This window comes from Papio anubis, chromosome 11 (assembly GCF_008728515.1).
Source record: "Papio anubis isolate 15944 chromosome 11, Panubis1.0, whole genome shotgun sequence".
NCBI lineage: Eukaryota > Metazoa > Chordata > Mammalia > Primates > Cercopithecidae > Papio > Papio anubis.
This window is the reverse complement of record NC_044986.1, coordinates 70,975,425-70,993,627: the sequence shown is the minus strand read 5'-3', so window position 1 is coordinate 70,993,627 and position 18,203 is coordinate 70,975,425. Positions and strand designations below refer to the sequence as shown.

The window sequence follows — 18,203 nt, the reverse complement described above, 5'->3', positions numbered from 1 at the left end:
ATATGATTTTTAAATTCACGTGGAAGAATAATAAGAAAGTACCTACCTTCTGAAATAGATGAGTAATAATGATGGGATTAAGGGAGCAGTTTACTACGAGGTATTAAAATGTATTATTTGTTAATTGCTTTTGAAACAATTTGGTACTAATACAGAGCTCAACAGAAAAATACAGAGTTCAAACACAGACCAAGTACCTATGGCAATATAGTATTAAAATAAAGGTGATTTTTTTTTTTAGATAGAAATGAGGGAATTAGTACATTAAGCTGGCATAAAGATAGAACCATTTTCAGGGAAAAAAAGAAAAGTTTCTCCTGTCACACTTTAACCAAAAAATCTTTAACCAAAAGTGTAAAAACAACAACAGCAGCAGCAACAACAAAAACCCCATACAAATGAAAAAACAAACCAAAACAAAACAGAACTCATAAAGGTATTAGAAAATTCAACCACTTATTTTAATAACAGACAGAGAAAGATTTCCTAACTATGGCACATACATGAATACTACAAAGAAAAATACTGATAGCTTAGACTTTGACATAAAGTAAAGATACCATAAAATCTTTGAAGAAGCCCCCTTTGCCACTCTCCTGGTGCTGCTGAGGTAGCACCAGCAGTTAAAAAAAAAAAATGGCTCTTGCCATTCCGGCCTCCCTTGTCTGACTCTAATAAGAGACTACAGCTTTGAGCCTGCCTATCAGCCAAGTGTAAATAGGTACTAACAACTGTATCATGGTCCAAAATGCTCATTGTGAAGACAGGTGAATCAAATGACAATTTCCCAGGCATATCCACATTTCTGGAGAGTCCATATTTTAGCCTGCCTACACCCATTCTTGCATAACTACAATTTTTTTAAAAGAGCAATGATATGAACACTAACAAACAAGAAACATATATATTCTCTAGAAGAATGGCAAATGAAAATAATGAGAAACCATTTTTTATAATTTGACAGGCAAAGTTGTCATTTTTATATGAAAAAAAGCAAAAGGCAATATCACTTATGGGGATGGTAATGCATCTTTTTTTAAAAAATCTGGCAACAGACATCTACAAACAATATTGGTAATTAAGTTTTCATAGGATAATTAAAATGAATAGAGTTCTTTTACAAAAAAGATTTATATGCAGAAAGTGTAAGGGGAGTCTGATTCATACCTCAATTATAACATCATCAAAATAAAAGTATTACTGAGCACCCACAATAAAATTAGGCACTTGTTAATCCAAGAGACTCTTATTATATCTAAAAGTACTCTGTGAGGCAATACAAGCACAAATAAAGTCATCAGGAGTTCATAGCTCTAGTGGAGGAGTAAAAATGAAAACAAAATACAAGCAGTGTTATAACAAAGGTACGAACAAAATACTTGGAAAGCACCAAAGAATATGGGGCATAATGAAAAGGTCAAAGAGTAAATGACAGATACGCTGGTTCTTGAAGTTTGAAGATTTTACCAGGCTGAAAACAAGAAAAATAAACTAAAGTGAATTATAAATAGAGAAACTCATACGCACAAAAATACAGAGACATGGGCAGGCTTTCTCTGAATTTAGTAAAAGATGGGGCCCATAATAGCATATTTTATGAAGGACTAACTGTGCATGACAATGACAAGCAGGCTGGGATCAGAGAGTTACATGATAAATCTGTATTTCAGAAAGACAATTAGGCAACAGTGTACAGAAAACTAACCAAAAAATGGGAGATAATTCTCCCTGGGTCTCTGAAAATTATGATCATGTAAAACTCATATCCACCAGCGAGGTTCCCAATGCTTACAGACTATTTTCTTGTTTAGTAGTGATATTGACAAATGAGACATTTTACATTTGTAGGATATGCATAATTTAAGGAACAAAAACTCTGCAAATGATCAATGTATCATGGTAAAAAATATCACATATGGGTAAAATCCATTTGAAGGGTAAAACAGCCCAATAAATATATATTCTTTATTTATCAGCTTCTTAAGACATAATTCACATACTACACAATTCATCCCTTTGAAGTGTACAGTTCAATGGTGTTTAGTATATTTCGAGTTGTACAGGCATCACCACATCAATTTTAGAACATTTTTCAACACCCCCCAAAAAAACCAGTTCACTCTTGAGTCACCACTTGCAAAAATCTCATCCTCACAAGTCCTAGGCAAACACTAATTTATTTTCTGTCTCTAAAAATATGCATGTTCAGGCCACTTCTCAGACACGGAATCATAAAACATGTGTGCTTGTATGACTGGCTTCTTTCATTTAGCATGATATTTTCAAAATTTGCCCATGTTGTAACATGTATCAGTACTGCATTTCTTTTTTGTCAAATGATATTCTATTGTATGGATATTCCAAATTTTGTTTATTCACTTATCAGTTAGTAACACACTTGGGGTGTTTCCATGTTTAGGCTATTATACATAATGCTGCTATAAACATTTGTGCAAACATTTTCTTTTGTCTTGTGTATACACCTAGGAGCAGAATTGCTGTGTATGGCAACTCTATGTTCAAATATTTAAGGAATTGCAAGATTCTTTTCCAAAAAGGCTACACCATTTAACATTTCCACCAGCAATGGCTTAGGGTTCTCCAAATCCTTGCCAAAACTTCTGTTCTTCTGATTATACCCATCATCCTAGCAGGAGTGAAACGGTATCTCATTGTAGTTTTGATTTTAATATACCTGACAGCTAATTATGTTGAGAATCTTTTTATGTGCTCCTTAGTCATTTGTATATCTTCTTTTGGGAAACTGCCTATTCAGATATTCTGCCCATTTTTAAAAGTGAGTTATTTGTCTTTTCATCATTATTGAGTCTAAATAATTCTTTATATATTCAAGATAAAATAGATATGTGAGTGCAATTTTCTCCCATTCTGTGGGTTGTCTTTTCACTTTCTTGATGGTGTCCTTTAAAGCACAAAAGTTTCAAAACTTGACAAAATCTAATTTATGTATTCTTTTCTCTTATTGCTCATGCACATGACCTATCTAAGAATCATTTGCCAGCCCATATCCTATGCCTGGTCATAAACATGTATCCCTATGTCTTCTTCTAATGGTTGCAGTTTTAATTCTTACAGCTAAGTCTTTAATTCATTTTGAGTTAATTTTTACATATGAGATAGGGGTCCAGCTTCTTTTTTTTTTCCATATGGATGGGCAGGTGTTCTAGTACCCTTCATTGAAAAGACTATTCTTTATGCCATGGCACACTTATAGAAAGACAGGTTACCATAAATGTGAAGGTTTATTTCTGTTCTCAATTCTATACCATTAATAGATATGTCTATCATTATGCCAGAACTACATATTGGTATGGCTTCATCATACGTTTTTTAATTGGGAAGTGAGAAACACAATTTTGGTCTTTTTCAAGATTGTTTTGGCTATACTGGGTCCCTTGAATTTCCATATTAATTTTAAGAGCAGCTTGTCAAATTGTGCAAAGAATTTAGCTGTGATTTTAGTAGGAAATTTAAATTTATTTTAGATCAATTTGGGGGAGAACTGCCATCCTAAAAATATTAAATCTTTTCAAAATATCAACATTTAATGTCTTTCCATTTAGTTTCCTTTAATGTCTTTCAATGTTATGTAGTTTTTAGAGTATAAGTTTCACACTTCTGTTGTTATATTTATACTTAAGTACATTATTTCTTTTTAAGATATTTAAATGAAATTGTTTCATAACTTCATTTTCAGTTTGTCCACTAATACTGTGCAAAAATCCAATAGATTTTTCTATCTTGGTATTTTATCTGTCAACCTAGATGAATGCATTACTTTTTTTTTTTTTTTTAAAGAAACTGATGTTTATTTTCCATCAACCTTATTTCCATGTTGCTTAAGAGTGTGTGCAAGAACAGCTTAAGATCTTTCAGTGGTTGCTCCTACCCATTCAATGGCCTGAGCACTGGGAGCTGCGGACCAGCCTTCTGTGGCAGGCTGAGTGCTCCAGTCTTCAGTAGGGAACTGACGAATAGGTGCAGAGGGTACCTGCACACCTTCAGACCAGTCTGCAACCTCAGGCTGAGTAGCAGTTAACTCAGGAGCTGGAGCAGTCCATTCACCCTGAAATTCCTCCTTGGTCACAGCCTTTTCAGCAGCAGTCTGCTCTGCTTTTTCAATCTCTTCAGGATCTCTGTAGAGATCAGGCATGAACTTCCATGGGTGTTCATGGGAAATGGTGCCACACACACGCAAAACTTCCTGGGCCGGCATCCACCACAGCAAACCCACTGAGTGAGCTCCCTTTTTGTTGCATGGAATGGCAATGTCCACATAGTGCAGAGAAGAATCTGTGTTACACAAATCAGTGGTAGATAGGTTAACATAACATGCCTCTGTGACAGGTTGGTTGTCAGCCCTGGGGTTAGTAACCACAAGAAGCCGTGGCTCCTGGAAGGCTGCCTGGATGTGGTTAGTGAAGATTCCAGGAGTGAAGTGGCCAGCAACTGGAGTGGCTCCAGTGGCAGCAGCAAACTTCAGCACAGCCCTCTGGCCAATATTCCTGGAGGATAATCTAACACTGACATCAGTAGGGTTTTCATTGGCAACAATGGCATGAGCTGCCAGCAAAAGGTTCTCCCAGGTCCTCTTCAGATTTATGATGTGGATGCCATCACTTTTCCTCATAGAGATGTACTGTTCCATCTGGAAGCCAAGATTGGTACCACCTAAGCGGGTTCCTGCTGCAAGGAACTTAAGGACATCCTCCTCCTTCATTTGCAGGACATCAAGGGCTCCGGACATGGTGAAAAGTTTCGCTTTAAGCTATGATGGGAATCCAGAACGCCATATGGACCCCTATGTGGGTAGTGTGAAAAGTCATTTATTACCTCTAATAGATTTTTAGGGGACTCCTTAAGATTTTTGTTTTGTATATAAGATCATGTTATCTACAAACAGATACAGTTTTACTATTTCCTTTCCAATATAAAAGCCTTTTATTTATCCAGTTAAAGTGTATGATTCAATGATTTTAGGTATAATCATACTTGTGTAACCATCACCACAAATAATTTTAGAACATTTTCTCACCCTAAGAAGAAACCTTGTACCCATTAACAATTACTCCTAAATCTTCCCATCTTCTTCCAATCCTAGACTGATTTTTCCAACATGTTTCCAACATGTAAACATAGCGCACTTTAATTTTTCCTTTCCAAACCCCGAAGTTGCAGTAGCTAGTACATACTTATAAATGATTTCATTGAAAACTGATCTTTCATCATAATGTGTTGTTTGAAAAGGAAACATCATGATTAAAAACACAGGAGATGATAAGTAAAGATATCCTGAAACTAACAGTATAAATACATGTCCACAATAAAAACTGCAAAAGCCTACTTTGAACTCACCGTAAAATTATTCTACGTAATCAAAAATATTTATCAAAAGTGTACTGTAGCCTGGGTGCAGTGGCTCACATCAGTAATCCCAGCACTTTTGGAGGCCAAGGCAGAAGGATCACTTGAGCTCAGGAGTTCAAGACCTGGGCAACATAATGTGACCCCATCTCTAAATTTTATTTTTTTAAAGAAAAAAATTTATATGATAAAAATATTGATCAAATATTTATAATATTTAAAATACTCTGCATCATAATCACACATATTTCAAACTGCCAACAATGATCTAGAGGGCCAGCTATATATCAGAAAGCCTGTAGAAATCAGGCAAAAAGGTAAAAAAGATGCTGCTTTCTCAAATTTTAGAGGGCTAACTGAAAACATTAAGTTAGTAGTCAAATGTATTTAACAAGGAAAGCAGATGGTCAATGTTATGACTATTTAAGCTAGTTCTGATTTCCTGATAACAATAATTGATACATAGGAGGTTATGGGAGAACATCTATACCACATTCATAACTTTTCAGAGATGTTCAGTACTTTTTAGAGATGGATTCATCCTAGGATTAAAAATGTAAATGACGAGTTAATGGGTGCAGCACACCAACATGGCACACGTATACATATGTAACAAACCTGCACGTTGTGCATATGTACCCTAGAACTTAAAGTATAATAAAAAAAAAATTGAGGTGAGTTCAGACAACTCATTTACTGTCATATGAACATAAATTCCTTTAGTTTGTTTTTCTAATATGTTTTAACAGTAGTATAGGGATTTGAATTAACAAAATTAATTCAAATCATATGTACATATTTAAGGTGTACAACTGTCTAAATTTTGGCTTATGTATATAGCTGATGTACAATTAATCAATTTTAAATGGATCATTCTATTAGTATCATACGTAAGGAAACTGTTCACTTATTTTCATTTAGTAATGTTTTTACAGTTTTCAGAGTAAAGGTCTTCCAGATCTTTTGTCAGATTTGTCCCCAAGTATATTGTATTATTTATGTGATAGAAAATATTTCTTTTATTAAATTTCAATTTCAAATTTTTTTTCCTAGTACAGAAAACTACACGAGTTTTAAGTACTGATCTTATATTCTGCAAGTGTGCTAAACTCAATTATTCATTCTAGTACCTTTTTGTAGATTCTACAGAATAACATACATAGATGATCATATCACTGAAGTATAATGATTGATTTACTTCTGTTTTTTAATCTAGAAGCACTTCTTTTTATTGACTAATTGCACTGGCTAGAACCTCCAGTACAATATCGAACAGAAGCAGTGAAAGCAGACATCCTTATCTTATTCCTGATCTTAGTGAGAAAGCATTCAGACTTTCACCAGTAAATATAATGTTACCATCGGTTCTTTATAGATGCTAATTATCAGGTTGAGGAAGTTCCTCTCTATCACCAGTTTCAGGAGTGATTTTATGAGGAATGGATGTTGGATTTTATCAAATGCTTGCTCTGTGTCTTAAGAGATAAACACACAAATTTTCTTTAATCATCATTTTAGATGGAGGATAAGTACAGTACTTGTTACTTCATGTTATCAAAAGCAGAGAGCTCCAACTTCCTTTAGATTTAATGAATAAAAAATACTTTGACTTCATGAATGCAATCAACTATGCAAATATACAACTTATATTTGTTAAATAAAGAAATCTTCTAATTTTTTTTGTGGTACTGCTCTGTCTCTGAGGCTGGAGCACAGCGGCATGATCATGGCTCATTGCAGCCTCTACCTCCCAGTCTGAAATAATCCTCCCACCTCAGCCTCCTGAGTAGCTGGGACTACAGGCATGCACCACCACACCTGGCTAATATTTGTAATTTTTGTAGAGATAAAATTTGCCATGTTGTCTTGGCTGGTCTTGAGCTCCTAGACTCAAGCGATCCGCCTGCCTCGGCCTCCCAAAGTGCTGGGATTACAGGCATGCTCCACCATGCCAAACTAGTAACTCTTTATCTACAATGAATTAGTAGACTCTTAAGTAAAATGGCTAAACTCAGCATAAATGGTTATCAACACCCTGGAGCAAAATACAGTACTATAGCCCAACATACTGTATGATGAACAATACGAATATTTCAGACAGAGGCCGGGTGCAGTGGCTCATGCCTGTTAATCCTAGCACTTTGGGAGGCTAAGGCAGGCAGATCATCTGGCCAACATGGTGAAACTCCGTCTTTACTAAAAATATAAAAATTAGCTGGGTGTGGTGGTGTGCACCTATAGTCCCAGCTACTCGGGAGGCTGAGGCAGGAGAATCACTTGAACATGGGAGGCAGAGTTTGCAGTGATCTGAGATGGGGCCACTGCACTACAGCCTGGGCAACAGAGTGAGACTCTGTATTAAAAAAAAAAGAAAAGAAAAGAAAAAAGAGAGTATTTCAGACAGAAACCTGAAGTAGATTAGTGAATTCTGGTAGAGCTGGAGTGTAAATAAGACCATGAAACCACTAACATTTATCATGGTTATGTCAGAAGTATCTGATGTGTGATACTATGAAGCGGTAAATGACCGAGTCTCTATGTATTAGCCTAGAAGAAATTTCTATGTTTACCCTAGAAGGAATTTAGAAACATTAAGTTAAAAAAAACAAAAACAAAAAAACACTGCAAAAGGTTAACTAGAGCTGGGCATGGAGGCTCACATCTCTAATCTCAGCACTTTGCAGGTCCAAGATGGGAGGACTGTTTGAGCCCAGAAATTCAAGACCAGTCTGAGCAAGAGAAACCCTGTCTCTACAAAAAATACAAAAATTACCAGGCACGGTGACATGTGCCTGTAGTCCGAACTACTTTGGAAGCTGGGGCAGAAGAAGCACAGGAGGTCAAAACTGCAGTGAGCCATGTTCATGCCACTGTATTCCAACCTGGAAAACAGGTTCTGCCTCCTGCAGAATTATTGTTCCTGGGAAAAAGACAGGGTTAGTTTCCTGCAAACCTCTCCAAACAACATCTTTGTCAACCAATGCCAATACATAATTTCTAAAATGTATGTTTCTGTTTAAAGATTCTGTATTTTAATGATTTATATTTATATCTATATAAAATTATATTTAACTATTTATACAGACATTGATACTTCATATTTGAGTTATTAACAATGAACTCACAGTCAACAGTAATGTAACTCATGCCTGAACCAAGTTTGTCTATTACAGATTTTTATTCTCTAAGGTGTGTCACAGCCTTCTTATGCTTAGAAACACTAGACAGCATATCTGCACTATGCTCGGGATTTTTTTAAACAGAAAAATCAACAACAAAAAAATGTGATTAATATGTCACTATATATGCATTGAAAAGGACACTTGTTTACAGTATGACAGTTGAAACAACAAGGCAAATCATTACCTTCTTTGACCTCAGAGAGGAATGAACACATAAGGTGACTCAAATTTTTTGCTTCTCCACATATGTCTACAAATGACTATAAAAGCACCCTGAGTACTGGTTTTGGATTTACAAGTACATTTTAGTGAGCAGGTAAACTCACACATGCAAAGCTTCTGAAGAATGAGAATCAATGTATAATGTGATCCACCATGGCCTTTATCAACATTTTATATCAGTGGCTCTTAATCATTTTTTGAGTTTTAGATTCTTTTGAGAATATGATAAAAATTATGTATCCTCAGAAAAATTCACACGTTAAAAAACTGTAATTTCATGGACTTACGGACCTCCTGAAGTCCATTCCAACTGACAATCCATGAAACATAGTTTTAAAGTGCCAGCTTTAAAGACCCTAGGCAAAGACATTTTTTAAAGTATTCTTCAATAACAATTTTAGATATAAGCCATTGCTGAATGTGCTGAATACGAACTCTTCATATTTACAAAATAGTCACTGCTATACATTTTCTGATGTATAGTGCAACAATGATCAGGGTTTATCAACTAAATTAAAAGTGGTTTCATAGAGGATATAACGCATTTGCAGTTTTCATGATTTCTAGAGCAAATTTTTCTTATGGAGTACTAAAGAATCTACAGAACATAAGGAGAAAAGCAAGATATAAACTAATTTAGAGCGCTCTTCTTGCTTCTTAAAATGCTCCAATTTGGGGGAATGAACACATACAATATGAGGTCTCATAGCACATTGATATTTGGGTGTTTTTGTTTTGCTTTCTGAGACAGGGTCTCGCTCTGTTACCTAGGCTGGAGTGCAGAGACACAATCTCGGCTCGCTGCAACCTCTGCCTACCGAGCTTAAATGATCCACCCACCTCAGCCTCCCAAACAGCTGGGACTACAGTGTGTACCACCACGCTTGGCTAATTTTTGTATTTTTTATAGAGATGGGGTTTCACCATGTTGCCCAGGCTAATCTTGAACTCCTAGACTCAAGTGATCCACCTGCCTCGGCCTCCCAAAACGCTGAGATTACAGGCATGAGCCATGTCCATATGGCACACTGATAATTATATCAGATTTATAATTTTTTTTGGTTCTCTATATATGACATATCTACAAATGTTGATTGTAATCCAGTATCTCTTTAGCCTCAACGAAAATTTTATTTGAAAGACTGCTAAAGACAATTTTATTTCACATTTGCAACTGACAAATTAACCTAGCAATTGTTTGGAAGTATCAACAAGAAAGCAAAAAATATTTTTTTAAAAAAGTAAACATGACAGAAACAAGTATCAGCAATTTGTTCAATATCAACCAATGAAGGCTACTTAATTGGCAGAGAAAATAACACCCTTTTTGTAATTGCATTTTAGGATATAAAGAAATGCAAAGTAGAGTGTTCTATATTAAAACTTTCAAGACGTACTGAATATTTCAATATAAAGATTTAAAATACTATGTTTTAAGTACAAAGGGTCCAGAGATGCTGATAATATTCAAGTAATTATGAAAAACAAGACTATAATAATAGATAACTTCAAAAGTCAAAATATGGTTCTGCTTTGACAATCATTAAACCTGGCAAGGTTCCAGGTCTGATCACTTAAAAGGTATTTCTTGGTTAAAAATAAAAATCATATTAAAAAAAGGGAAAATAAGTTGAATATACACTTCTCTCAAAAAGATGTATGCATGGACAACAAGCACATAAAACATTTACAATATCATTAGTCATTAGGAAAAGGCAAATCATAAATACAACGAGATATAACTTTATACCCACTGAGTTAGATATTAGTAGTATTTAAAACTGGAAAATAAAATAACAAGGATTAGTGAGGATGTACACAAACTCGAACCCTCATAAGTTGCTGGAGAAAATTTATCTTGTTGCAGATGTTGTGGTAGACAATTTTTTTAAAAAGTTAAATATAGAATTACCATATGACCCAGCAATTAAACACTCTTCACAGGTATTTGCCCAGAATAAATCAGCCAAAGCATTTAGGTAAGACAAAGAAATAAAGGGCATCCAAATTGAAAGAGAGGAAATTAAATTAGCCTTGTTCCCAGATGAAATGATCTTATACTTAGGAAAACCTAAGGACTCTACAAAAATGAATCAAAATCAGGCATTCAAAAGGCAGAAACAATTCAAATGTCCATCAGTTGATGAATGAATAACAAATGTGGTATAGCTATACAATGGAACATTATTCAATCAAAAAAAAAAACGAAGTGCTAATATATGCAACAAAATGGGATGCACCTCCAAGACATTATTCTAAGTAAAAGAACAGACAGAAAATGTCACATATAGTGATGATTTCATGCATATGAAACCTCCAGAATAGGTAAATCCATGGACACAGAAAGTTGATTAATGGATGAAAGGGGCTAGCCGGAGGGGATAATGACAAATGATTGCTTGATGCGTACGGAGTTTCCCTTTGGGGTGATGAAAACTTAGAACTACTTAGAAATTATGGTTGTACAGCACTGGGAATGCAGTAAATGCCACTGAATTGTATACTTTAACATGATTTATTTCACATTATATAAATTTTAAATCAGTTTTAAAATTTTCTTAAAGATAAGGCTGTTTTTAACCTAAATGTTAACATTAATTACTGAAGCATTGTAAGGAAATGATACTACAAAATTTGTTTCTTAGTAGGGTTTTCAGTAGCTCCGTGGAACAGAGACTGGAGGAGAGCCAGACTGGATGTAGAGAGAACAGAGGAAAATTGTTCTGTAATCTAAAAGAGAAGTGAATAAACTGGAGAAAGGGAGAAAAAAAAGTGTTAGGAAAAGACTGTGAGAAGTAGTGATGGCTAGCGTAGATTCTGTAAAACTCCCAGGAAGCTAAAAGAGAAGAAATCACAAGTAGTACCTGACACTCCAGCTTAGTGTTAGAATCCATTGGAATTCATTTGAAAGAGGCTGCTAGAACACACACACACACACACACACACACACACACACACACACACACATATGCCATAGCCTTTGCCTAAAGATAAAGGAAAGGAAAGGAAAACATTAGAAGAGCTGTAAGAGTAGGAATTGCCAGCTGTGGAAAAGGAAGAAGAGGAGCCAGAAAAGAAGAAAAACCTGAGGGAAAAGGTATCATATAAGCTAAGCAAGACAGAGGAAAAGTTTCAGAGTTATGGTAAGGTCAACACTGATAAATGCCAGAAATAAGTCAAATAGACAAGAACTGAAAAGTGTTCACTGGATTTGGCAACTAAAAGTTCATGGGTGACTCCTGCCCACTGGATTTTAAAAACGTGGTGAGAGCAGCTGAATACATCAAAGATAAAGAAGTGTGAACTACACTGTCAAGAAATTCAGCTGAAATGAGGATAAGGCAAATGTTGGAAAGTTTGCCCATTTGTTTCAATATTGGAATAGGAGCACATTTACAACAAAGTTAGCGAAGATCAAGAAGAGAATAAGGTTTGAGATTAGACACAAGGCATGAGAAGAAAATATAGATAAAAGGTTTTAAATATAGAAGGAAAGAAGGGAAAGACCTATTCCTCAAATATGGGTAGCAATAAGAAAGTACAGGTGTGAATGTAATTAAGTGTGGTTATGTATAATGCACCAAAAATACTTAATGATTCAAATGATTGCTTACTAGAAGAAGTTGAAAAGTTATCTCCTATGGGTGTGTCTCTGAGTCATGAGACAAGGGTCTCCAGACTCCATGCCACAGATCCCAAGGGAGGCCCCAGACTTAGCTCCAGCTCCTCCTGCTGCAATAGGGGATGCATCCTGTCTGTGCAGAAACAGGAGCCTGCTGGGAGATGGGTGCCATTTGAGCTAATGAGACAGGCACACCAACCTCCATCCCACAGCAGATCCTCAGGTGGTCCATTTTCAGCTCTGATCCTTCTTGCTGTGGTCTGAAAATAATTCTGTGCAGAGATCTGCCAGAAGAGGGGTATCTGTCTGGGTAAACAAGACGGGCTCTCCAGATTCTGCAACACAGGAGATCCTGAGGGAGCCCAGTCTCAGCTCCAGCCTTTCCTGCTGCAACCAGGAAACTATCTTGTTTACAGGGTCTACTGGCCAGATGCATGCTCAGATCAGGTTCTCCAGCCCCCATCCCACAGCAGATCCTGAGAGGGTCCAGTCTCAGATCCAAACCCTCCTCCTGCTGTTAGGGAACTCTCCTGTCTATGCAGGGACCTGCTGGGTGACATACACCCATCTGAGCCAACATGACAAGCACATAAACCTCCATCCAACAGTAGATCCCAGGGTGGTGCAGTTTCAGCTTTGGCTCCTCTCACTGCAGTTGGAGAAGTATCCTATATGTGCAGGAACATTCAGGGCGATGCACACCCCTCTGAGCCAAGACCAGGTTCTCAATCCTCTGTCCCATAGCAAATCCTAAGGGGGCACAGTCTCACTTCTAGCCTCTCCTGCTGTAGTCAGGGAATAATTCTATCTATGGAGGGACTTGCTGGGAGACACAGGCCCAACTGGGCCCATGTGATAGGCATATCCATATGAAGGGGCCAGTCTTGGCTCCAATCCCTCTTGCTGCAGTCAAGAAACTGCCCAGATTATACTGGGACCTCTCGGGTGATGCATGCCAATCTGAGCCAATGAGGTGAGCCAATCAGCCTCCTTCCCACATTAGATTCCAAAGAGGCAGTGTCTCAACTCCAGCCACTCTCTTTGTAGTTGGGAACCTATCCCATCTGTGCAGAGATTTGTTGGGAGGCATACCCATCTGGACCACTAGGAGAGTCTTCTGGCCTCAGGTGTCTGGATGGCATTCCCAAGCCGCCCAAGTACCTTCCTTGGGTCTTTCTGAGGTCCATCTGGGCCAGAAAGCTGTGTCAACCTTGGAGCCCTTGCAGGACTCAGCAAACCTGGGCCTAAAGCATCCTCTAGTACTGAGATGGCTGTAATTGGTCAGAAGCTCAGGGAATGTAATAATCAGTCAGCTTTAGAATTCCTGGAAGGCCTCTTGAAGAAGGACAGACACAAACAAAGTCAGGCTGGGAAGACTAAAATAAATTACAAATCCTTCAATGCACAGACATCATCACACTTTTAAAGCACTAAGAACATTGAGGGAAATACGATCACACCAAAAGAACAAAATAAGGTACTACAGACTAATCCCAAAGTGACAGAGATTTGTGATCACTCCAAAAATTTAAAATACCTCTTTGAAGGAAGCTCAAATAACTTAAAGAAAACATGAAGAATCAATTCAGAAATTTATGAGAGAAATATAACAGAGACTGAAATAACTTTTTTAAAAAACCAAAAATTCTGCAACTAAAACAAAAATTAATGAAGTGAAAATCGCAATAGAGAGCAACAGAAGCAGAATTAATCAAATAAACAAAAGAATCAGTGAGCTCAAAGAAAAATGATTAAAAATATGGGGAAAAGAAAAAATAAATAAAAGCAAGAAAGCTTACAAAATCTATGAGAAGTCAAAGAAGAACTGAGAAAGACAAAGGGGTAGAAAACTTACACAAGGAAATGATAACAGAAAACTTTCCATATCTGAAAAAAGATATAAATATTCAGGTAAAGTAAGGTCAAAGATCACTAATTAGATTGAACACAAAGAAGATGACTCTAGGACACATTATAATCAAACACACAAAGATCAAAGACACAAAGAAAAAATTCTGAAATCACTGAAAGAAAAGAAGTAAATAACATGTAAGGAAGATCCAATATGCCTGGTAGCAGACTTATCAGCAGAAACCTTATAAGCCAGGAGAATGTGGAACAATATATTTGGAGTGCTGGTGGGGAAGAAACTGTCAACCAAGATTACTGTGCTCAGCACAATTATCCTTCAAAACTGAAGGAGAAATAAAGACTTTCTTAGACAAACAAAAGCTGAGGGAATTTATCATAATGAGACTTGTCTAATAAGAAATACTTTAAAAACTTCTTCAAACTGGAAGAAAGGAACACTAAAATGAGTGTTATATTAATACTGTATTTGCAGTGTTTAAAACACTAATATCTGTAGTAAGATGACTAAAAGACAAAACTATTAAAAATAATAACTACTAAATAATAACTAATAATAATAATTTATAATAAATAAATAATTTTAATAATAAACTTAAATGAATAATAAATTTAACATTTAATAATAACTATTAAAAATAATATCAAAGTTAAGTTGATTATCAGTTTTAGATACTTGCTGTAACTACAGGATGTTTATTTATAAGCCTCATGGTAACCACAATGCAAAAACGGATAAAAAGCAATAAATTAAAATGTACTCTTAAGAGAAAATCACCTAACCACAAAGAAAGACAGTAAGAAAAGAAGCAGAAGAAAAGTTAAAAACAACTAGAAAACAAGTAACAAAATAAGAGTAGTAAAACCTTATCTATCAATAATACTGAATATAAATGAACAAAACGTTCCAATTAAGACACAGCATAGAAAAGGCATGGTGGCTCACACCTGCAATCCCAGCACTGGGGAAGGCCGAGGCGGATGGATGATGAGGTCAGGAGTTTGAGACCAGCCTGGCCAACATAGTGAAACCCTGTCTCTACTAAAAATACAAAAATTAGCCAGGCATGGTGGCGCATGCCTGTAGTCCCAGCTACTTGGGAGGCTGAGGCAGGAGAATTGCTTGAACGAGGGAGCTGGAGGTTGTAGTGAGCTGAGATCACACCACTGCACTCCAGCGTGGGGGACAGAGTGAGGCTCCATCTCAAAAAAAAACCAAAATAAAGACACAGGGTGGGTGAACACATTTTAAAAACAAGACCCAAATACATGCTGCCTACAAGAAACTCATTTCACCTATAAAGACACACAGATACTGAAAGTGAAGAGATGCAGAAAGATATTCTATTCAAATAAAAACCAGAAAAGGGCAGGAATACCTATAATTGTATTAGGCAAAATAGACTTTAAGTCAAAAACTGTAAAAGGGACAAAGGAGATCATTATATAATGATAAAGGGGTCAAGTCAACAAAAGAATAACAATAATAAATATATATGCACCCAACAACAGTGTATCCAAATATATAAAGCAAATATTATTAGATATAAAGGGAAAGAGAGAGAGAGCATGAGAGAGAGCGAGTGTGAGTACACAGGAGCAAGAGCAAGAGATAAATACAGTAATAGTAGGGGATTTCAATTTCCTACTTTCAGCTATGGACAGATCATCCCAACAGAAAATCAATAAACACTGAAGTAAAAAACTATACTCTAGATCAAATAAACCTAAGACATTTACAGAACATTTCATCCAACTGCCTCAGAATACACATTCTTTTCATCAGGACATGAACATTCTCCAGGAGAAATCTTATACATTATTAAACTAGAAATATACATTATTAAACTAGAAATATAAGAACATCAGTGTTCTTATACAAAAGAAACATAAGGTGTTCTTATAAGAAATATAAGTTAAACTATACTCTAGAGCAAATAAACCTAATAGACCTTTACAGAACATTTCATCCAACTGCCACAGAATACACATTCTTCTCATCAGTACATGGAACATTCTCCAGGAGAGATCTTATACTTCTAGTCTAATACATTAATTAGACTATATTATATTAGAACTGATAAATGAATTTAGTAAAGTTGTCAGATACAAAATCAACATACAAAAGTCAGTAGAATTTCTATACACTAAGAGCAACCAACCTGAAAAAGAAACCAAGAAAGCAAACCACTTACAATAGCTACAAAAAAATAAAATAACTAGGAAAGAAATTTAACCAAGCAGATGAAAGATCTATACAAGGAAAATTATAAGACACTGATGAAAGAAACTGAATAGAAAAGGAAAAAAAGACATCCCATGTTCAGGAATTGAAAGACTATTGTTAAAATGTTTTTTTCTATTAATTACAATTTTTTTTTCTTTTACTCAGAGATAAGATCTCTCTCTGTTGCTCAGACTGGAGTGCAGTGGCATGATTATAGCATACTGCAGCCTTGACCACCTGGGCCCAAAGGATCCTCCTGCTTCAGCTTCCCAAGTAGATGGAACTACAAGTGTATGCCTAGCTAATTAAAAAAAATTTTTTTTTGTACAGACGGTCTCATCATGTTGCCTAGGCTGGTCTTGAATCCCTAGCCTCAAGCAATTCTCCCACTTCAGCCTCCCAAAGAGCTAGATTACAGGCATGAGCCACCATGCTCGGCTTTGTTAAAGTATCTTTACTAACCAAAGTGAGCTACAGATTAAATGCAATCCCTATGAAAATAACAAAGGCATTCTTCACAGAAATAGAAAAAACAAATCCTGAAATTCACATGGAACCACAGAAGACCCCAAATAGCTAAAATAATCCTGAGCAAAAAGAGAAAGCTGGAGGCATCACACTACACAAATTCAAATTATATTACCAAGCTACAGTAACCAAAACAGCATGGTACTGTCATATAAATAAATATACAGACCAAAGATATCCATATGGAGAAGAATAAAACTAGATCCTCATGTTATACCATGTATAAAAATCAACTCAAAACGGATGAAAGACTTAAATGTAAGACCTGAGACTACAAAAGGGAGGCAGAGACAGGAGGATTGCTTGAAGCCAGGAGTCAAGGTTACAGCAAGCTATGATTGCACCAATGCACTCCAGACTGGGCACCATAGACTCCCCAATCTCTTTTAAAAAACATGATTTTAGTCACTGTAACTTATTCTGCTATTATCCTAGTCTCTTTTAGCATTATGTACAATTTGAAATAATTATGACTCAGAGTATCATTTAAAAACTATTCAATATTTACAAATTATGTATGCTACTAAAATTTTTCTTAATTAACTATGTTTGATTCATCCGCACTTCCAAAATGTTGCTATATTTATGAATGGATCTGGAGAGATGTAGTATTTGTTGATAGCTTTTTAAAAAAATTAATTAATTTATTTATTTATTTATTTTATTATACTTTAAGTTCTAGGGTACAAGTGCATAACATGCAGGTTTGTTACATATGTACACTTGTGCCATGTTGGTGTGCTGCACCCATCAACTCGTCAGCACCCATCAATTCGTCATTTACATCAGGTATAACTCCCAATGCAATCCCTCCCCCTTCCCCCCTCCCCATGATAGGCCCCGGTGTGTGATGTTCCCCTTCCCGAGTCCAAGTGATCTCACTGTTCAGTTCCCACCTATGAGTGAGAACATGCGGTGTTTGGTTTTCTGTTCTTGCGATAGTTTGCTGAGAATGATGGTTTCCAGCTGCATCCATGTCCCTACAAAGGACACAAACTCATCCTTTTTTATGGCTGCATAGTATTCCATGGTGTATATGTGCCACATTTTCTTAATCCAGTCTGTCACTGATGGACATTTGGGTTGATTCCAAGTCTTTGCTATTGTGAATAGTGCCGCAGTAAACATACGTGTGCATGTGTCTTTATAGCAGCATGATTTATAATCC

The 18,203-nt window shown here is 36.1% G+C and overlaps 2 protein-coding genes across 7 annotated transcripts in view; both read right to left on the bottom strand.

Annotated features, from left to right (window-relative positions):
* ADK (adenosine kinase) overlaps window positions 1-18,203 on the bottom strand; it is a 566,335-nt gene that overhangs the window by 344,105 nt on the left and 204,027 nt on the right. The gene's annotated exons all lie outside the window — the stretch shown is intronic.
* Window positions 3,782-5,478, bottom strand: LOC103887536 (40S ribosomal protein SA-like). The gene has a single exon (XM_021944001.2). It carries the CDS (start codon window positions 4,766-4,768, stop codon window positions 3,884-3,886), a length of 885 nt encoding a protein of 294 aa, XP_021799693.1. The 5' UTR covers window positions 4,769-5,478; the 3' UTR covers window positions 3,782-3,883.

Bases quoted from the DNA above. Each gene is read 5' to 3' on its own strand.
- LOC103887536 (XM_021944001.2), bottom strand. From the start codon at position 4,768: ATGTCCGGAGCCCTTGATGTCCTGCAAATGAAGGAGGAGGATGTCCTT.